A 23404-nucleotide genomic window follows, 5' to 3' on the forward strand; every position below is an offset into this window, starting at 1 on the left:
CCTCTCTCCTCCCTCTCTCCCTCCCCCTCTCTCTCTCTCCCTCTCTCTCCCCCTCTCTCTATAGACATGAATAGAGCTACTAAAACCCACATGACCTCCCCCATGTTTTTCCCTGGCATGGGTATGGCCCCTTTTTTCAAGGTGATCTCACACACACACACACATATTTAAATAATGGATTATATGATTTACACAAACACACTAATATCTATCTATCTGTCGCTGTAGGTGACTGTGTTTGAGCAGGAGCACTTCCAGGGCAAGTGCCAGGAGTTCACCTCTGAGTGCTGTAACATCCAGAACTGTGGTCTGGACAACATCCGTTCTATCAGAGTGGAGAGTGGAGCGTGAGTTTCTTACAACCCTGGTTGTCTGTGGAGGCTGTGTTTGTTAGTGGAGGTATCGGTGTGTGTGTGTGTGTGTTGGTGGAGCGTGAGTCTCTTACAACCCTGGTTGTCTGTGGAGGCTGTGTGTGTGAGTGGAGGTATTGGTGTGTGTGTGTGTGTGTTGGTGGAGCGTGAGTTTCATACAACCCTGGTTGTCTGTGGAGGCTGTGTGTGTGAGTGGAGGTATTGGTGTGTGTGTGTGTTGGTGGAGCGTGAGTTTCATACAACCCTGGTTGTCTGTGGAGGCTGTGTTTGTGAGTGGAGGTATCGGTGTGTGTGTGTGTGTGTGTGTTGGTGGAGCGTGAGTCTCTTACAACCCTGGTTGTCTGTGGAGGCTGTGTGTGTGAGTGGAGGTATCGGTGTGTGTGTGTGTGTTGGTGGAGCGTGAGTCTCTTACAACCCTGGTTGTCTGTGGAGGCTGTGTGTGTGAGTGGAGGTATCGGTGTGTGTGTGTGTGTGTTGGTGGAGCGTGAGTTTCATACAACCCTGGTTGTCTGTGGAGGCTGTGTGTGTGAGTGGAGGTATTGGTGTGTGTGTGTGTTGGTGGAGCGTGAGTTTCATACAACCCTGGTTGTCTGTGGAGGCTGTGTTTGTGAGTGGAGGTATCGGTGTGTGTGTGTGTGTGTGTTGGTGGAGCGTGAGTCTCTTACAACCCTGGTTGTCTGTGGAGGCTGTGTGTGTGAGTGGAGGTATCGGTGTGTGTGTGTGTGTGTGTTGGTGGAGCGTGAGTCTCTTACAACCCTGGTTGTCTGTGGAGGCTGTTTGTGTGAGTGGAGGTATCGGTGTGTGTGTGTGTGTTGGTGGAGCGTGAGTTTCTTACAACCCTGGTTGTCTGTGGAGGCTGTGTGTGTGAGTGGAGGTATTGGTGTGTGTGTGTGTTGGTGGAGCGTGAGTCTCTTACAACCCTGGTTGTCTGTGGAGGCTGTTTGTGTGAGTGGAGGTATCGGTGTGTGTGTGTTGGTGAGTGGGGGTATCTGTGTTTGATGTTTGTCTGTGTGGGTGGGGGTATGATTCTCTGTGCTGTAGCCTGTTGTCATGCATGGTCAACCATTGACCACCAGGGTGGGGTGTTGTCCCTCGTCCTGCTCTTTTCTCATTGTATTTTAATCTGTCCCCTCTCGTTGAATGAAATGCAACATGTCAGTAACTCTCTCCTTCTCTCTGTCCTCTTCTATCTCTGAATGTAACTAGTCAGTAACTCTCTCCTCCCTCTCTGTCCTCTTCTATCTCTGAATGTAACTAGTCAGTAACTCTCTCTCTGTCCCCTTCTATCTCTGAATGTAACATGTCAGTAACTCTCTCCTCTCTGTCATCTTCTATCTCTGAATGTAACTAGTCAGTAACTCTCTCTCCTCCCTCTCTCTCCTCCCTCTCTGTCCTCTTCTATCTCTGAATGTAACTGTCAGGACCCGGTTACGAACCTGGGTCTCCGGAGTGAGAAACAGTCACTTAACCAACTGAGCCACGAATAGACAGCAGAACCCAGAAGATGAGGCAGACACAGCAGTACTTAAGACGGTGTATTTAATAAAGAAAAAAAAATCCTAAAATACAAAAAATGGCAAATCCAAAAGGTGGTAGGAAAAACACAAAAAGACCTCAAAAGAAACTCACCAAAAAATAAACAAAAACAAAAAACAGAATACCACAAGAACTTCACCCGGAATCGACAAGAGCACACAGAACACTAGGGCAGGGTGCTAACATACAAACACAGAGCACAGAACTGAGGGAAACAAAGGGTTTAAATACAATCAGGGGAAACGAGACACAGGTGCAAATAATAATGGGGATCAAGGGAAAAACATAGGGACAAAAAGCACAATGGGGACATCTACTGACCAAAACCCGGAACAACCCTGGCCAAATCCTGACAGTAACTAGTCAGTTACTCTCTCTCCTCCCTCTCTGTCCCCTTCTATCTCTGAATGTAACTAGTCAGTAACTCTCTCTCCTCCCTCTCTCTCCTCACTCTCTGTCCTCTTCTATCTCTGAATGTAACTAGTCAGTAACTCTCTCTCCCCTCTCTGTCCTCTTCTATCTCTGAATGTAACATATCAGTAACTCTCTCCTCCTCTCTGTCCTCTTCTATCTCTGAATGTAACTAGTCAATAACTCTCTCTCCTCCCTCTCTCTCCTCATCTCTGTCCTCTTCTATCTCTGAATGTAACATGTCAGTAACTCTCTCTCCTCCCTCTCTCTCCTCACTCTCTGTCCTCTTCTATCTCTGAATGTAACTAGTCAGTAACTCTCTCTCCCCTCTCTGTCCTCTTCTTTCTCTGAATGTAACATGTCAGTAACTCTCTCTCCTCCCTCTCTCTCCTCCTTTCTGTCCTCTTCTATCTCTGAATGTAACATATCAGTAACTCTCTCCTCCTCTCTGTCCTCTTCTATCTCTGAATGTAACTAGTCAATAACTCTCTCTCCTCCCTCTCTCTCCTCCTCTCTGTCCTCTTCTATCTCTGAATGTAACATGTCAGTAACACTCTCTCCTCCTCTCTGTCCTCTTCTATCTCTGAATGTAACTAGTCAATAACTCTCTCTCCTCCCTCTCTCTCCTCCTCTCTGTCCTCTTCTATCTCTGAATGTAACATGTCAGTAACTCTCTCTCCTCCCTCTCTCTCCTCCTTTCTGTCCTCTTCTATCTCTGAATGTAACATATCAGTAACTCTCTCCTCCTCTCTGTCCTCTTCTATCTCTGAATGTAACTAGTCAATAACTCTCTCTCCTCCCTCTCTGTCCTCTTCTGTCTCTGAATGTAACTAGTCAGTAACTCTCTCTCCTCCTCTCTGTCCTCTTCTATCTCTGAATGTAACATGTCAGTAACACTCTCTCCTCCTCTCTGTCCTCTTCTATCTCTGAATGTAACTAGTCAATAACTCTCTCTCCTCCCTCTCTCTCCTCATCTCTGTCCTCTTCTATCTCTGAATGTAACATGTCAGTAACTCTCTCTCCTCCCTCTCTCTCCTCCTTTCTGTCCTCTTCTATCTCTGAATGTAACATATCAGTAACTCTCTCCTCCTCTCTGTCCTCTTCTATCTCTGAATGTAACATGTCAGTAACTCTCTCTCCTCCCTCTCTCTCCTCCTTTCTGTCCTCTTCTATCTCTGAATGTAACATATCAGTAACTCTCTCCTCCTCTCTGTCCTCTTCTATCTCTGAATGTAACTAGTCAGTAACTCTCTCTCCTCCCTCTCTCTCCTCCTCTCTGTCCTCTTCTATCTCTGAATGTAACTAGTCAGTAACTCTCTCTCCTCCCTCTCTCTCCTCCTCTCTGTCCTCTTCTATCTCTGAATGTAACATGTCAGTAACTCTCTCTCCTCTCTCTCCCCTCTCTGTCCTCTTCTATCTCTGAATGTAACATGTCCGTAACTCTCTCTCCCTACCCCTGTAGCTGGGTGGGCTTTGAGCATCATGACTTCCAGGGCCAGCAGTTCATCCTGGAGAGAGGAGAGTACCCCCACTGGGACGCCTACAGCGGCTCCCTGTCCTACCACGTGGAGCGCCTCATGTCCCTGCGCCCCATCTACTGCGCTGTGAGGACTGTGTGTGTGTGTGTGTGTGTGTGTGTGTGTGTGTGTGTGTGTGTGTGTGTGTGTGTGTGTGTGTGTGTGTGTGTGTGTGTGTGTGTGTGTGTGTGTGTGTGTGTGTGAGTGTGGGAGAGAGAAATACAGTGAGAGATGGATACATAGAGAGCGTGGGAAAGAGTGTCAGTATTCCATGTTAGTGTTTATAGAAGACAGTATTCTATGTCAGTGTTTATAGAAGACAGTATTCTATGTCAGTGTTTATAGAAGACAGTATTCTATGTCAGTGTTTATAGAAGACAGTATTCTATGTCAGTGTTTATAGAAGACAGTATTCTATGTTAGTGTTTATAGAAGACAGTATTCTATGTCAGTGTTTATAGAAGACAGTATTCTATGTCAGTGTTTATAGAAGACAGTATTCTATGTCAGTGTTTATAGAAGACAGTATTCTATGTTAGTGTTTATAGAAGACAGTATTCTATGTTAGTGTTTATAGAAGACAATGATCAGTATTCTATGTTAGTGTTTATAGAAGACAGTATTCTATGTTAGTGTTTATAGAAGACAGTATTCTATGTTAGTGTTTATAGAAGACAATGGTCAGTATTCTATGTTAGTGTTTATAGAAGACAGTATTCTAAGTTAGTGTTTATAGAAGACAGTATTCTATGTTAGTGTTTATAGAAGACAGTATTCTATGTTAGTGTTTATAGAAGACAGTATTCTATGTTAGTGTTTATAGAAGACAGTATTCTATGTTAGTGTTTATAGAAGACAATGATCAGTATTCTATGTTAGTGTTTATAGAATACAGTATTCTATGTTAGTGTTTATAGAAGACAGTATTCTATGTTAGTGTTTATAGAAGACAGTATTCTATGTTAGTGTTTATAGAAGTCAGAGAGAAGGATAGACTGTATGTACAGTACTGTATGTGTCAGTCTGTATGAGAAAGCAAAAAGGATACTAACTAACTGAGATTGTGTCCTATCCCCTCCCACTCTCTCTCCCCTTCTCTCTTTCTCTCCCTCTATCCTGTCTATCCCTCTATCCTCTCTCCCCCTCTATCCGCTCTCCCCCTCTATCCTCTCTCCCCCTTTATCCTCACTCTCCCTCTATCCTCGCTCCACCATCCCCCTCTATCCTCTCTCTCCCTCTATCCTCTCTCTCCCTCTATCCTCTCTCCCCCTCTATCCTCTCTCCCCCTCTATCCTCTCTACCCCTCTATCCTCTCTTCCCCTCTATCCTCTCTCTCCCTCTATCCTCGCTCCACCCTCTCCCTGTATCCTCGCTCCACCCTCCCCCTCTATCCTCTCTCTCCCTATGTCCTCTCTCTCCCTCTGTCCTCTCTCTCCCTCGCTCCACCCTCTCCCTGTATCCTCGCTCCTCCCTCCCCCTCTATCCTCTCTCTCCCTCCCCCTCGCTCCACCCTCTCCCTCTATCCTCGCTCCAACCTCTCCCTCTATCCTCGCTCCACCCTCTCCCTCTATCCTCGCTCCAACCTCTCCCTCTATCCTCGCTCCACCCTCGCTCCATCCTCTCCCTCTATCCTCGCTCCAACCTCTCCCTCTATCCTCGCTCCACCCTCTCCCTCTATCCTCGCTCCAACCTCTCCCTCTATCCTCGCTCCACCCTCGCTCCATCCTCTCCCTCTATCCTCGCTCCAACCTCTCCCTCTATCCTCGCTCCACCCTCCCCCTCTATCCTCTCTCCTCCTTCCCCTCCCAGTCCCACCAGAGCAGTCGTATGCAGATCTTTGAGACAGAGAACTTCATGGGCCGCAGCGCTGAGCTGTGTGATGATTACCCCTCCCTGAGAGCCATGGGCTGGTGCATGCCCGAGGTCGGATCCATGCACGTTCAGTGTGGCGCGTAAGTCAACATTAAACACAAGCACACACTCACTAATTAGATACTGTACAAAAACACAATGGCACAAACCTCAGGAGGTTGGTGGTACCTTATTTGGGGGGGGGGGTGGGGTGGTAACTGCTGGATCGAAATAAGTGTAATGGTATCAACCACGTGGTTTCTAGGTGTTTGATGCCATTCCATTTGCTCTGATCCAGCTGTTATTATGACCCGTCCTCCCCTCAGCAGCCTCCACTGACACAAACACACTCCAATCTAGCTATAGTGAAACAATTCAAGCAAAACATTGTGTGACAATTCTATTCAATGTCAAGCGAAACTCCACTCCAAGCCAAACATGTCTCTCCCTCCCTCTGCACCCCACCTATCACCCTCCCTCCCTCCCCCTCCGCTTCCTCTCTCCTCTCTCCATCCATCCCTCCCCCTCCGCTTCCTCTCTCCTCTCTCCCTCCATCCATCCCTTCCACCCTCCGCTCCCTCTCCTCTCTCCCTCCATCCCTCCCTTCCCCGCTCCGTCTCTCTCCATCCCTCCCATCCCTGCTCCGTCTCTCTCCTCTCCCCCCCATCCCCACAGCTTTGTGTGCTACCAGTTCCCCGGCTACAGGGGCCAGCAGTACATCATGGAGTGTGAGAGACACAGTGGAGATTACCAGCACTGGAAGAACTGGGGCTCCCACTGCCAGACCCCCCAGATCCAGTCGATCCGCCGTATCCAGCACTAACCGGGCCCAGAGCGGACCGTACCCCTAACAGAGCCCCAGGCTTCGGCCTAGGGCTGGGTCTACTGGGGCCTTGTCACAGCACCGCCAACACAAACACAGTCGGTCAGAACCATCCCACAGTTTCTACTAACACATCTCAGCTCCGTCACGGACGTCCTCAGATACTCTGGTTGATAACACAACAGGGTATTATTCCTACGAGAGGCGGCTCGTATATCAGTGCCGTAACGTCAACAGAGTTCAGTCATCACTGTAACACGTTATAGAGGACCGTTATAGTGTAATAACGGTCTTGCAGGTTGTAGTATATATATCACAGATATATATCAGGGACTTTGGTTCACCAGCACCAATAACAGCAATAGACAGTAGTGGTGTGAGAGGAGGAGGAGGGAGATCATCACTGACCAATAAACTCATGCTCAACTCAAACCTGGGTCCTGTGTTCTTCTTGGCTAGTATGTGTTTGTACACATTCACTATATACCGTGCTATACAATGGGTAGTTTGGATACTGGATGCTGATTGGCTAAAACAGCATTCAGCCGTGTGTATGTGAGACCGTATACCATGACTATGACGTTGCTTCTTTTCCCCTTTATTAAAATGGCTACATCAACAATAGGTTGGCATGACGATGTAGAAAATAAGCGTTTGATGAATTTGAGAAAAAACTAAACGGAAAGAGCACCGTGAAACAAACAAAGTGGCCACTTACCTGCTTCACTGACTGGTGTGTAGAGAAGAGAGTTTGGGAATACAACAAAAACGGAGCTGTACTATATCTCTTCATACACACATCTATATATTGTACTATATCTCTTCATACACACATCTATATATTGTACTATATTTCTTCATACACACATCTACTATATACTGTACTATATCTCTTCATACACACATCTATATATTGTACTATATTTCTTCATACACACATCTACTATATACTGTACTACTATATACTATATACTGTACTATATCTCTTCATACACACATCTACTATATACTGTACTATATATCTTCATACACACATCTACTATATACTGTACTATATGTCTTCATACACACATCTACTATATACTGTACTATGTCTTCATACACACATCTACTATATACTGTACTACTATATACTGTACTATATGTCTTCATACACACATCTACTATATACTGTACTATATGTCTTCATACACACATCTACTATATACTGTACTACAATATACTATATACTGTACTATATGTCTTCATACACACATCTACTATATACTGTACTATGTCTTCATACACACATCTACTATATACTGTACTACTATATACTGTACTATATGTCTTCATACACATATCTACTATATACTGTACTATGTCTTCATACACACATCTACTATATACTGTACTACTATATATTGTACTATATGTCTTCATACACACATCTACTATATACTGTACTATGTCTTCATACACACATCTACTATATACTGTACTACTATATACTGTACTATATGTCTTCATACACACATCTACTATATACTGTACTACTATATACTATATACTGTACTATATGTCTTCACACACACATCTACTATATACTGTACTATATGTCTTCATACACACATCTACTATATACTGTACTACTATATACTGTACTATATGTCTTCATACACATATCTACTATATACTGTACTATGTCTTCATACACACATCTACTATATACTGTACTATATGTCTTCATACACACATCTACTATATACTGTACTATGTCTTCATACACACATCTACTATATACTGTACTACTATATACTGTACTATATGTCTTCATACACACATCTACTATATACTGTACTACTATATACTATATACTGTACTATATGTCTTCACACACACATCTACTATATACTGTACTATATGTCTTCATACACACATCTACTAAATACTGTACTACTATATACTGTACTATATGTCTTCATACACACATCTACTATATACTGTACTACTATATACTATATACTGTACTATATGTCTTGATACACACATCTACTATATACTGTACTATATGTCTTCATACACACATCTACTATATACTGTACTATGTCTTCATACACACATCTACTATATACTGTACTACTATATACTGTATACTGTACTATGTCTTCATACACATATCTACTGTATACTGTAATATGTCTTCATACACACATCTACTATATACTGTACTACTATATACTATATACTGTACTATATGTCTTCATACACATATCTACTATATACTGTACTATGTCTTCATACACACATCTACTATATACTGTATACTGTACTATGTCTTCATTCACACATCTACTATATACTGTACTACTATATACTATATACTGTACTATATGTCTTCATACACACATCTACTATATACTGTACTATATGTCTTCATACACACATCTACTATATACTGTACTATGTCTTCATACACACATCTACTATATACTGTACTATGTCTTCATACACACATCTACTATATACTGTACTACTATATACTGTACTATATGTCTTCATACACACATCAACTATATACTGTACTACTATATACTATACTATATGTCTTCATACACACATCTACTATATACTGTACTACTGTATACTATATACTGTACTATATGTCTTCATACACACATCTACTATATACTGAACTATATGTCTTCATAGACACATCTACTATATACTGTACTATGTCTTCATACACACATCTACTATATACTGTACTATGTCTTCATACACACATCTACTATATACTGTACTACTATATACTGTACTATATGTCTTCATACACACATCGACTATATACTGTACTACTATATACTATACTATATGTCTTCATACACACATCTACTATATACTGTACTACTATATACTATATACTGTACTATATGTCTTCATACACACATCTACTATATACTGTACTACTATATACTATATACTGTACTATATGTCTTCATACACACATCTACTATATACTGTACTATATGTCTTCATACACACATCTACTATATACTGTACTACTATATACTATATACTGTACTATATGTCTTCATACACACATCTACTATATACTGTATTACTATATACTATATACTGTACTATATGTCTTCATACACACATATACTATATACTGTACTATATGTCTTCATACACACATCTACTATATACTGTACTACGCGTGATCCAAGGTTTTTCTGCCCCTGGTTGCGCAATCGATATGCTGATAAAATTTAGGGAGTCTTGTTTTCAGATTAGCCTTGTTAAAATCCCCAACAACGATGAATGCAGCCTCCGGATAAATGGTTTCCAGTTTGCAAAGAGTTAAATAAAGTCTTCAGAGCCATCGATGTGTCTGCTTGGGGGGGGATATACGGCTGTGATTATAATCTTCTCTTGGTAGGTAATGCGGTCTACATTTGATTGTGAGGAATTCTAAATCAGGTGAACAGAAGGATTTGAGTTCCTGTATGTTTCTTTCATCGCACCATGTCTCGTTAGCCATAAGGCATACACCCCCACCCCTCTTCTTACCAGAAAGGTGTTTGTTTCTGTCGGCGCGATGCGTGGAGAAACCCGTGGCTGCACCGCATCGGATAGCGTCTTCCAGTGAGCCATGTTTCCGTGAAGCACAGAACGTTACAGTCTCTGATGTCCCTCTGGAATGCTACCCTTGCTCGGATTTCATCAACCTTGTTGTCAAGAGACTGGACATTGGCAAGAAGAATGCTAGGAAGTGGGGCACGATGTGCCCGTCTCCGTAGTCTGACCAGAAGACCGCTACGTTTCCCTCATTTTCGGAGTCGTTTTTGGGGTCGCTGCATGCGATCCATTCCGTTGTCCTGTTTGTAAGGCAGAACACAGGATCCGCGTCGCGAAAAACATATTCTTGGTCGTACTGATGGTGAGTTGACGCTGATCTTATAACCAGTAGTTCTTCTCGGCTGTATGTAAGGAAACCTAAGATGACCTGAGGTACTAATGTAAGAAATAACACGTAAAAAAACAAAAAACTGCATAGTTTCCTAGGAACGCGAAGCGAGGCGGCCATCTCTGTCGGCGCCGGGATCACTGTTACTCTAACTTCCGCGACGCATATAAGGCCCTGCCCCACCCCCCTTTCGGAAAAGCTGACCACAACTCCATTTTGCTGATACCTGCCTACAGACAAAAGCTAAAAAAAGAAGCTCCCACGCTGAGGTCTGTCCAACGCTGGTCCGACCAAGCTGACTCGACACTCCAAGACTGCTTCCATCACGTGGACTGGGACATGTTTCGTATTGCGTCAAATAACAACATTGACGAATACGCTGATTCGGTGTGCGAGTTCATTAGAACGTGCGTTGAAGATGTCGTTCCCATAGCAACGACATTCCCTAACCAGAAACCTTGGATTGATGGCAGCATTCGTGTGAAACTGAAAGCGCGAACCACTGCTTTCAATCAGGGCAAGGTGTCTGGTAACATGACTGAATACAAACAATGCAGCTATTCCCTCCGTAAGGCTATCAAACAAGCTAAGCGTCAGTACAGAGACAAAGTAGAATCCCAATTCAACGGCTCAGACACAAGAGGCATGTGGCAGGGTCTACAGTCAATCACGGACTACAGGAAGAAATCCAGCCCAGTCACGGACCAGGATGTCTTGCTCCCAGGCAGACTAAATAACTTTTTTGCCCGCTTTGAGGACAATACAGTGCCACTGACACTGCCTGCAACGGAAAAATGCGGTCTCTCCTTCACTGCAGCCGAGGTGAGTAAAACATTTAAACGTGTTAACCCTCGCAAGGCTGCAGGCCCAGACGGCATCCCCAGCCGCGCCCTCAGAGCATGCGCAGACCAGCTGGCTGGTGTGTTTACGGACATATTCAATCAATCCCTATACCAGTCTGCTGTTCCCACATGCTTCAAGAGGGCCACCATCGTTCCTGTTCCCAAGAAAGCTAAGGTAACTGAGCTAAACGACTACCGCCCCGTAGCACTCACTTCCGTCATCATGAAGTGCTTTGAGAGACTAGTCAAGGACCATATCACCTCCACCCTACCTGACTCCCTAGACCCACTCCAATTTGCTTACCGCTCAAATAGGTCCACAGACGATGCAATCTCAACCACACTGCACACTGCCCTAACCCATCTGGACAAGAGGAATACCTATGTGAGAATGCTGTTCATCGACTACAGCTCGGCATTCAACACCATAGTACCCTCCAAGCTCGTCATCAAGCTCGAGACCCTGGGTCTCGACCCCGCCCTGTGCAACTGGGTACTGGATACCCCGCCCTGTGCAACTGGGTACTGGACTTCCTGACGGGCCGCCCCCAGGTGGTGAGGGTAGGTAACAACATCTCCTCCCCGCTGATCCTCAACACTGGGGCCCCACAAGGGTGCGTTCTGAGCCCTCTCCTGTACTCCCTGTTCACCCACGACTGCGAGGCCACGCACGCCTCCAACTCAATCATCAAGTTTGCGGACGACACAACAGTGGTAGGCTTGATTACCAACAACGACGAGACGGCCTACAGGGAGGAGGTGAGGGCCCTCGGAGTGTGGTGTCAGGAAAATAACCTCACACTCAACGTCAACAAAACTAAGGAGATGATTGTGGACTTCAGGAAACAGCAGAGGGAACACCCCCTATCCACATCGATGGAACAGTAGTGGAGAGAGTAGCAAGTTTTAAGTTCTCGGCATACACATCACAGACAAACTGAATTGGTCCACTCACACAGACAGCATCGTGAAGAAGGCGCACAGCGCCTATTCAACCTCAGGAGGCTGAAGAAATTCGGCTTGTCACCAAACGCACTCACAAACTTCTACAGAGGCACAATCGAGAGCATCCTGGCGGGCTGTATCACCGCCTGGTACGGCAACTGCTCCGCCCTCAACCGTACTCCAGAGGGTAGTGAGGTCTGCACAACGCATCATCGGGGGCAAACTACCTGCCCTCCAGGACACCTACACCACCCGATGTTACAGGAAGGCCATAAAGATCATCAAGGACATCTACCACCCGAGCCACTGCCTGTTCACCCCGCTATCATCCAGAAGGCGAGGTCAGTACAGGTGCATCAAAGCTGGGACCGAGAGACTGAAAAACAGCTTCTATCTCAAGGCCATCAGACTGTTAAACAGCCACCACTAACATTGAGTGGCTGCTGCCTACACACTGACACTGACTCAACTCCAGCCACTTTAATAATGGGAAATGTTGTAAATATATCACTAGCCACTTTAAACAATGCTACCTTATATAATGTTACTTACCCTACATTATTCATCTCATATGCATACCTATATACTGTACTCTATATCATCGACTGCATCCTTATGTAATACATGTATCACTAGCCACTTTAACTATGCCACTTTGTTTACATACTCATCTCATATGTACAGGGCCTATGCGAAAGTATTCGGCCCCCTTGAACTTTGTTTACATACTCATCTCACATGTATATACTGTACTCGATACCATCTACTGTATCTTGCCTATGCTGCTCTGTACCATCACTCATTCATATATCCTTATGTACATATTCTTTATCCCCTTACACTGTGTATAAGTCAGTAGATTAGGAATTGTTAATTAGATTACTTGTTGGTTATTACTGCATTGTCGGAACTAGAAGCACAAGCATTTCGCTACACTCGCATTAACATCTGCTAACCATGTGTATGTGACAAATAAAATTTGATTTGATTTATATACTGTACTATATGTCTTCATACACACATCTACTATATACTGTATACTGTACTATGTCTTCATACACACATCTACTATATACTGTACTACTATATACTATATACTGTACTATACGTCTTCATACACACATCTACTGTGATATAGTATATACATATAGTATATACTTGTATTATACTGTACATCTGTACTCAACATCTATTGTACTATACATCCGTTTTGCTCGAGCCAAAAGAGGTCCCTTTGATCAGAATGTCCCAACCCTCTCCTTGGGCTCCCCCAGACATTTCACATTTTCATTTAACCTTAAACTGGCACGCATGATTGAATTCCTCAACTAATCGTTAAGCCTTTGACTAATTGAACCAGGTGTGTCAATTTAAGGTTAAAACACAAATGTGAAACGTCCAGGAATGACCTCATTGGAGCACACACAAAGGGGCATACCTCCCCACACCCATGACTTAAAGCTTTTAATCCTCGTCTACTAAGGGCTGTGTGGTTTATCAAGGAAAAAATGTATTCATATAATACCATGTGTATATGAAACATAGTCACCTCTCAAACCAAAATTTGAGTAAAAATAAATAAATGCATTTTACACTCACGGAGTACCTTTAAATGTATGTGTGTGTTGACTGTATGCTTGTATACACATTTAGCTGTTGTCATGGAGTCAGCTCATGGTGATCCAAATAAAGATCAAGTCTTGTAAAATAAGTGAATCTTTTTTTGTTAATTATATCTTTCCGGCTTACTTACAGTGTAGGAGTGACTTTTTATTTAAATAAGCATATAAGGTGTTCACTTTTATGAACTAAGTTTCCATGGTGATATTAGTTGGTCTTTGATAACAGAACACCCACATCAAGAGGCACAAAACCAGCTTTATACTCAGAAAACAACTTCAAAACAGTCATAAAAAACAATTACAATCAATTTATTCTCATTATAATTCATGACTATAATTCAACTTTTTCAAAATCATTGATTAAATAAATTCCCTACAAAAAAAACAACATAAAATGTAGGCCACTCAAAACACCTGAGCTAGGAACCATGACAACACAGCTGACTAACAATACCGTGGTACTGTTGAAATACAAAGGCTTTGTCCCAGATGGCACTTTATTCCCTCTATAGTGCACTACTTTTGACCAGAGCCCTGTATGTGCCCTGTCAAAAGTGCCTGTGATGTACCCAACTTCACATATGTTTCAGGTGTCTATACAGTATGGGTGAGTCAAATGGCACCCCATTCCCTATATAGTACACTACTTTTGGCCAGAGCCCTAATGGGCCCTGTTCAAAATGAGTGCACTATATAGTGAATAGCGTGCCATTTGGGCCATTTATAGTTGAAGTGGAGTAAATAACTTCTTCCTTTTTCAGTTGTGTTATAAGAAACATTCGAAACTGAATTCCTGTCCTCTCTCCATCCTCTTTCCTTCTGTGTAAAATCCCCCGTTCTTCTCTTTCCTCCTGTACCACTCTGTTTTATCCTCCTGTACCACTCTGTTTTATCCTCCTGTACCACTCTGTTTTATCCTCCTGTACCACTCTGTTTTATCCTCCTGTACCACTCTGTTTTATCCTCCTGTACCACTCTGTTTTATCCTCCTGTACCACTCTGTTTATCCTCCTGTACCACTCTGTTTTATCCTCCTGTACCACTCTGTTTTTTCCTCCTGTACCACTGTTTTATCCTCCTGTACCACTCTGTTTTATCCTCCTGTACCACTCTTTTATCCTCCTGTACCACTCTGTTTTATCCTCCTGCACCGCTCTGTTTTATCCTCCTGTACCACTCTGTTTTATCCTCCTGTACCGCTCTGTTGTATCCTCCTGTACCACTCTGTTTTATCCTCCTGTACCACTCTGTTTTATCCTCCTGTACCACTCTTTTATCCTCCTGTACCACTCTGTTTTATCCTCCTGCACCGCTCTGTTTTATCCTCCTGTACCACTCTGTTTTATCCTCCTGCACCGCTCTGTTTTATCCTCCTGTACCACTCTGTTTTATCCTCCTGTACCGCTCTGTTGTATCCTCCTGTACCACTCTGTTTTATCCTCCTGTACCACTCTTTTATCCTCCTGTACCACTCTGTTTTATCCTCCTGTACCACTCTGTTTTATCCTCCTGTACCACTCTGTTTTATCCTCCTGTACCACTCTGTTTTATCCTCCTGTACCGCTCTGTTTTATCCTCCTGTACCACTCTGTTTTATCCTCCTGTACCACTCTGTTTTATCCTCCTGTACCACTCTGTTTTATCCTCCTGTACCACTCTGTTTTATCCTCCTGTACCACTCTCTTTTATCCTCCTGTACCGCTCTGTTTTATCCTCCTGCACCGCTCTGTTTTATCCTCCTGTACCACTCTGTTTTATCCTCCTGTACCACTCTGTTGTATCCTCCTGTACCACTCTTTTATCCTCCTGTACCACTCTTTTATCCTCCTGTACCACTCTGTTTTATCCTCCTGCACCGCTCTGTTTTATCCTCCTGTACCACTGTTTTATCCTCCTGTACCACTCTGTTTATCCTCCTGTACCACTCTGTTTTATCCTCCTGTACCACTCTGTTTATCCTCCTGTACCACTCTGTTTTATCCTCCTGTACCACTGTTTTATCCTCCTGTACCACTCTGTTTATCCTCCTGTACCACTCTGTTTTATCCTCCTGTACCACTCTGTTGTATCCTCCTGTACCACTCTGTTTTATCCTCCTGTACCGCTGTTGTATCCTCCTGTACCACTCTGTTTTATCCTCCTGTACCGCTGTTTTATCCTCCTGCACCGCTCTGTTTTATCCTCCTGTACCACTCTGTTTTATCCTCCTGTACCGCTCTGTTGTATCCTCCTGTACCACTCTGTTTTATCCTCCTGTACCACTCTGTTTTATCCTCCTGTACCACTCTTTTATCCTCCTGTACCACTCTGTTTTATCCTCCTGCACCGCTCTGTTTTATCCTCCTGTACCACTCTGTTTTATCCTCCTGCACCGCTCTGTTTTATCCTCCTGTACCACTCTGTTTTATCCTCCTGTACCGCTCTGTTGTATCCTCCTGTACCACTCTGTTTTATCCTCCTGTACCACTCTTTTATCCTCCTGTACCACTCTGTTTTATCCTCCTGCACCGCTCTGTTTTATCCTCCTGTACCACTCTGTTTTATCCTCCTGTACCACTCTGTTGTATCCTCCTGTACCACTCTGTTTTATCCTCCTGTACCACTCTTTTATCCTCCTGTACCACTCTGTTTTATCCTCCTGCACCGCTCTGTTTTATCCTCCTGTACCACTGTTTTATCCTCCTGTACCACTCTGTTTATCCTCCTGTACCACTCTGTTTTATACTCCTGTACCACTCTGTTTATCCTCCTGTACCACTCTGTTTTATCCTCCTGTACCACTGTTTTATCCTCCTGTACCACTCTGTTTATCCTCCTGTACCACTCTGTTTTATCCTCCTGTACCACTCTGTTTATCCTCCTGTACCACTCTGTTTTATCCTCCTGTACCACTCTGTTTATCCTCCTGTACCACTGTTTTATCCTCCTGTACCACTCTGTTTATCCTCCTGTACCACTCTGTTTTATCCTCCTGTACCACTCTGTTTATCCTCCTGTACCACTGTTTTATCCTCCTGTACCACTCTGTTTATCCTCCTGTACCACTCTGTTTTATACTCCTGTACCACTCTGTTTATCCTCCTGTACCACTCTGTTTTATCCTCCTGTACCACTGTTTTATCCTCCTGTACCACTCTGTTTATCCTCCTGTACCACTCTTTTATCCTCCTGTACCACTCTGTTTTATCCTCCTGCACCGCTCTGTTTTATCCTCCTGTACCACTCTGTTTTATCCTCCTGTACCACTCTGTTGTATCCTCCTGTACCACTCTTTTATCCTCCTGTACCACTCTTTTATCCTCCTGTACCACTCTGTTTTATCCTCCTGCACCGCTCTGTTTTATCCTCCTGTACCACTGTTTTATCCTCCTGTACCACTCTTTTATCCTCCTGTACCACTCTGTTTTATCCTCCTGTACCACTCTTTTATCCTCCTGTACCACTCTGTTTTATCCTCCTGTACCACTCTGTTTATCCTCCTGTACCACTCTGTTTTATCCTCCTGTACCACTCTGTTTATCCTCCTGTACCACTCTGTTTTATCCTCCTGTACCACTCTGTTTTATCCTCCTGTACCACTCTGTTTTATCCTCCTGTACCGCTGTTTTATCCTCCTGTACCACTCTGTTTTATCCTCCTGTACCACTCTGTTTTATCCTCCTGTACCACTCTGTTTTATCCTCCTGTACCACTCTGTTTTATCCTCCTGTACCACTCTGTTTTATCCTCCTGTACCGCTCTGTTTTATCCTCCTGTGGATGAACCTCTTCAATTATGACTGGGTTTATTATCTATATATGTCAATCCCCCTCTAGGTGCATGTCAACAGCCTAGACATACAGTATTGTCTACGTTCCAAATGGGACCTTTATTCATAGTGCACAACTTTTGACTAGGGTTAAAGTTTGGGGTCAAAAGTAGGGCACTATGCAGTGAAAAGGGTTACATTTGAGACACACACGTTTTGTCTCTTCTTCTGATTCAACTCCTTTCCTTAATCTGCACTGATGTAAGAGAGCTGGACTGGGGAAAGTACCAAGAGGACAGCTAGAGGACAGCTAGAGGATACCTAGAGGACAGCTAGAGGATACCTAGAGGACAGCTAGAGGACAGCTAGAGGATACCTAGAGGACAGCTAGAGGATACCTAGAGGACAGCTAGAGGACAGCTAGAGGACACCTAGAGGACAGCTAGAGGACACCTAGAGGACAGCTAGAGGACACCTAGAGGACAGCTAGAGGACAGCTAGAGGACACCTAGAGGACACCTAGAGGACAGCTACAGGATACCTAGAGGACAGCTAGAGGACAGCTAGAGGACAGCTAGAGGATACCTAGAGGACAGCTAGAGGATACCTAGAGGACAGCTAGAGGACAGCTAGAGGATAGCTAAAGGACAGCTAGAGGATAGCTAGAGGATACCTAGAGGACAGCTAGAGGACACCTAGAGGACAGCTAGAGGACACCTAGAGGACAGCTAGAGGACAGCTAGAGGACACCTAGAGGACACCTAGAGGACAGCTACAGGATACCTAGAGGACAGCTAGAGGACAGCTAGAGGACAGCTAGAGGATACCTAGAGGACAGCTAGAGGATACCTAGAGGACAGCTAGAGGACAGCTAGAGGATAGCTAAAGGACAGCTAGAGGATAGCTAGAGGATACCTGGAGGACAGCTAGAGGACAGCTAGAGGATAGCTAGAGGATAGCTAGATGACAGCTAGTGGATACCTAGAGGACAGCTAGAGGATACCTAGAGGACAGCTTGAGGACAGCTCGAGAATAGCTAGAGGACAGCTACATGACAGCTAGAGGACAGCTAGAGGACACCCGAAGGATAGCTAGAGGATACCTAGAGGATAGCTAGAGGACACCTAGAGGATAGCTAGAGGACACCTAGAGGATACCTAGAGGATAGCTAGAGGACACCAAGAGGATAGCTAGAGGACACCTAGAGGATAGCTAGAGGACACCTAGAGGATACTTAGAGGATAGCTAGAGGACACCTAGAGGATACTTAGAGGATAGCTAGAGGATACCTAGAGGACACCTATAGGATGCTTAGAGGATAGCTAGAGGATACCTAGAGGATAGCTAGAGGACACCAAGAGGATAGCTAGAGGACACCTAGAGGATACTTAGAGGATAGCTAGAGGACACCTAGAGGATACCTAGAGGATAGCTAGAGGACACCTAGAGGACACCTAGCGGATAGCTAAAGGACTCGCTCTCTCTCTGTCTCTCTCACTATTTTTCGCTCTTTCGCTCTTTCTCTATCCCTCTCTCTCCTCCTTTTCCCCCGCTTGCTCATAATCATCGTCCCGCCTCCTGCGCCGACCCCTAGCCCCTCCTCTCCTTTCCCTGGTCGAATCAGAGCCCTGCGACACTGCGTCTCCGTCAAAGTCCTCCCTGATCACCTCCTGCTGCTCTTCATCATCATCCTCATCACTCTCCTCCGAGTTCGACTCATCTGAGTTTTCCTCCTCCAGGTAACGATAACCTTTGACCTGAGGAGGAAGTGACACAGTCAACATTATATTACATTACAGACCAAACATGTCAATTGATGACTTTGTGTCATTATCGAAGACACATTGATATTGCTCTTTTAATTGTCTTTATTGCCAATGTCAAACCTTAAACAAAGACTGTTTCATTTCAGTGTTCTGTTTTGCTTATCTTTATCGCATTACTAGTGAAGGTGATATTTGCACTTTTCTCTCCAGCCAAATGGTATTCAAAGAAAAACAAATGTAAAAACATAGCAAAAAAATGTACAGATTGTGATAGGTTACCTTGTGTTTGGGGCGGGGAATGCGAGGCAGTCTGAAATGCATGTTCTTGGCCAGGCGTCGCTCCATCGTCCAATAGCAGAAGCACGCCAGCAGCAAGATGACCAATAGAATGGAGAGTTTGGCCTGAGGAGGAGGGACCAGGAATGAGAAAGGAGAGAAAGAGAGGAGTGAAATAAGCACTTTAAATTAATCGTTTCTACACTTGTTCTAACACACGGACACACACACACACACGTGGACACACACGGACACATGGGGACACACACGCATGAGGACACACACACGGACACACACATGGACACACACGTGGACACATACGGACACACATGCATGAGGACACACACACGGACACACACACACTGGGACACACGCATGAGGACACACACGGGGACACACACTGGGACACATGGGGACACACACTGGGACACATGGCGACACACACGGGGACACATGGGGACACACGCATGAGGACACACACACGGACACACACACGGACACACACACTGGGACACATGCATGAGGACACACACGGGGACACACACTGGGACACACACACGTGGACACATGGGGACACACACGGGGACACATGGGGACACACACGCATGAGGACGCACACACAGGGACATGGGGACACACACGGACACGGACATACACACACACACGGGGACACACACGCATGAGGACGCACACACAGGGACACACGGACACACACGGGGACACACGGACACATGGGGACACAGGGACTCACACAGGGACACGAGGACACACACGGGGACACAGGGACACACACAGGGACATGGGGACACACACGGAGACATGGGGACACAGGGACTCACACAGGGACATGGGGACACACACATGGACATGGGGACACACACGGGGACATGGGGACACACACGGGGACATGGGGACACACACGGGACACACACAGGGACATGGGGACACACACAGGGACATGGGGACACACACAGGGACATGGGGACACACACGGGGACATGGGGACACACACAGGGACATGGGGACACAGGGAAACACACAGGGACATGGGGACACACACGGGGACATGGGGACACAGGGACACACACAGGGACATGGGGACACACACGGGGACATGGGGACACAGGGGACACACACAGGGACATGGGGACACACACAGGGACATGGGGACACACACAGGGACATGGGGACACACACGGGGACATGGGGACACACACACACAGGGACATGGGGACACACACAGGGACATGGGGACACACATGGGGACACACACAGGGACATGGGGACACAGGGACACACACAGGGACATGGGGACACACACGGGACATGGGGACACAGGGACACACACAGGGACATGGGGACACACACAGGGACATGGGGACACACACGGGGACATGGGGACACAGGGACACAGGGACATGGGGACACACACAGGGACATGGGGACACACACGGGGACACACACGGGGACACACACGGGGACACACACGGGGACATGGGGACACACACAGGGACATGGGGACACACACAGGGACATGGGGACACACACATACCCTCATGATGAGTCCAGTCCACAGGTAGACTATGAAGATGGCGATAGCCTGCCACCAGTGGTAGATGGTGTAGACAAAGTCCAGTCTCTCTTTATCTTCATACAACATACCCAGGAGAACTGACACGGAGAGAGAGAGAGACAGTGGAGAGTGGGGGGCAGGGAGGGGGTGCGGTGGAGAGGGGGTAGATAGAAAGAGAGCGAGAGAAAGAGAGGAGGGCGGTAGACAAGGGGGAAGAGAGAGAAAGGGGAGGTGGAGAGGTGGAAGATATGAGAGAGAGGAGACATAAATGTTGGAAATGATTAAGTCTGAACTAGGAAATAAAAGAGTTGTGTGTGTGTGTGTGTGTGTGTGTGTGTGTGTGTGTGTGTGTGTGTGTGTGTGTGTGTGTGTGTGTGTGCGTGCGATCATAGTACTAAAACTCACTGCTGAGTCCAGTCTTATTCAATGCAGACCCCATTCCCCAGAGGGCGATCACCACCAGCAGGTAAGGCAGTTGATCAGGTGAGCGTGGAGCCGGGGACCAGAACAGCAGGAACACCAGCAGAGGACCGTGGATCACAGCGCCCCCTAGCAGAGAGACGTAGCGTGGCAGCCTGAGGAGGGACAGGGACAGGCAGGAGAACAGGGAGCAGGACAGACCATAGACCATCACCAGGAGATACAGCCACTCCAGACCCACCGTACACACACCATACGACTGGGAGGGGGAGACATTAGAGGAGAGACAAAGACAGGAAAAGTAGGAGAAAGGGGGGGGGGGGGGTTGAACAGGACAGAGAGAGAGATAGTGAGTGAGTGAGTGAGTGAGTGAGTGAGTGAATGAGAAAAAAGAGAGTGAGCAAGCGAGAGAAAGGAGCACGAGAGAAAGAGCACGAGCGAGAGAGAGGATAGAGAGAGAGAGGAGAGATCGAGCATCATGAATATAGCTGCCCTCCAGCAGAATCTATGTCCACACTAGGTAAGTGACACAGTAGTAGGTCTGTAAAGAAAGTAGGTCTGTGAAAGCTACATGGACAACATTCAGACTCCAGCTACGACAGTTACTAAAGGACTTCCTGTAATGACTACCAGAGTGAGTCCCGTGACAGAGAAGAGTGAGTCCAGTCCACTGTAGATGAAGAAAGGGATGAGGAGTCTCAGCCTGTAGTCTCTCAGGTGTTTGAAGGGCAACTGGAAGATGTTCCCCCAGCCGATACTCCTCAGATCGATCTCCTCTGTAGGCCGGTACGCAGCCCCGCACACCGCCAGGAACTATCGGTAAAACACAATGTACGACTGTGGGAAAGCAAGCAATGGACTCTGGGTAATCTCGGAGGGTGTTGTATTGATTGTTGGGTGAAATAACGCTAGGTTGTTAGGATGATCATTTTAGGTATGCGTGTACACACGTGTCTTTACCTGTGTGTGTGTGTGTGTGTGTGTGTGTGTGTGTCTTACGATGATCATGGAGAGGAAGGCGGCCCCCATGAGAACACTCTCCACCTGGATGAGCAGCAGGGAGCGAGGGAGGTGCTTCAGGACGGTCCTGTTGAAACCCTCGATCATACCACTGCCCTCCGCACCTGGGGAGGGGGAGGAGTTATTAAAACCACCAATCATAGCACTGTCCTCTGAACCCAATAAAGAGAGAGGGATAAAGAAAGTGATGAAACAAAAACCTGTATATTTGTTAAACCATTGATCAGAGAGAGAGAGAGAGGAGTGGTGAGGGGGAGGGGGGATGAGAGAGATTGAGGTGCATGAAAACAATGCTATTAAAACCATAGATCCTGCTTCTCCTCTGAGAGTCAGAGTAAGGAAATGGAAGTTAACAGACTACTGGTCAGTTTACCACAGTGTTTAACGTTGTACAGATAATAACAGACCACTGGTCAGTTTACCACAGTGTTTAACCTTGTACAGATAACAACAGGCTACTGGTCAGTTTACCACAGTGTTTAACGTTGTACAGATAATAACAGACCACTGGTCAGTTTACCACAGTGTTTAACCTTGTACAGATAATAACAGGCTACTGGTCAGTTTACCACAGTGTTTAACGTTGTACAGATAATAACAGACCACTGGTCAGTTTACCACAGTGTTTAACCTTGTACAGATAATAACAGGCTACTGGTCAGTTTACCACAGTGTTTAACCTTGTACAGATAATAACAGGCTACTGGTCAGTTTACCACAGTGTTTAACGT

The 23404-nt window shown here is 45.4% G+C and overlaps 2 protein-coding genes across 2 annotated transcripts in view; one reads left to right on the forward strand and one right to left on the reverse strand.

Annotated features, from left to right (window-relative positions):
- Positions 1-66: 66 nt before the first annotated feature.
- On the forward strand, positions 67-6509 carry LOC135537901 (beta-crystallin A1-like). Its single transcript, XM_064963911.1, has 5 exons — positions 67-141; positions 229-347; positions 3781-3922; positions 5645-5787; positions 6362-6509. Exons 1-5 carry the CDS (start codon positions 67-69, stop codon positions 6507-6509), a joined length of 627 nt encoding a protein of 208 aa, XP_064819983.1.
- Positions 6510-17127: 10618 nt separating this feature from the next.
- The window catches only part of LOC135537906 (protein unc-93 homolog B1-like), a 71118-nt gene continuing 64841 nt past the window's right edge, over positions 17128-23404 (reverse strand). Inside the window, exons 8-13 of the mRNA XM_064963914.1 lie at positions 22653-22777; positions 22284-22466; positions 21639-21912; positions 21213-21331; positions 19664-19786; positions 17128-19375 (exon numbers count right to left, since the gene is read on the reverse strand). Coding sequence (XP_064819986.1) covers positions 19142-19375; positions 19664-19786; positions 21213-21331; positions 21639-21912; positions 22284-22466; positions 22653-22777 — 1058 coding nt within the window. The 3' untranslated portion in view covers positions 17128-19141. The remainder of the gene's footprint in view (positions 19376-19663; positions 19787-21212; positions 21332-21638; positions 21913-22283; positions 22467-22652; positions 22778-23404) is intronic.

Source organism: Oncorhynchus masou, unplaced genomic scaffold (assembly GCF_036934945.1).
Source record: "Oncorhynchus masou masou isolate Uvic2021 unplaced genomic scaffold, UVic_Omas_1.1 unplaced_scaffold_871, whole genome shotgun sequence".
NCBI lineage: Eukaryota > Metazoa > Chordata > Actinopteri > Salmoniformes > Salmonidae > Oncorhynchus > Oncorhynchus masou.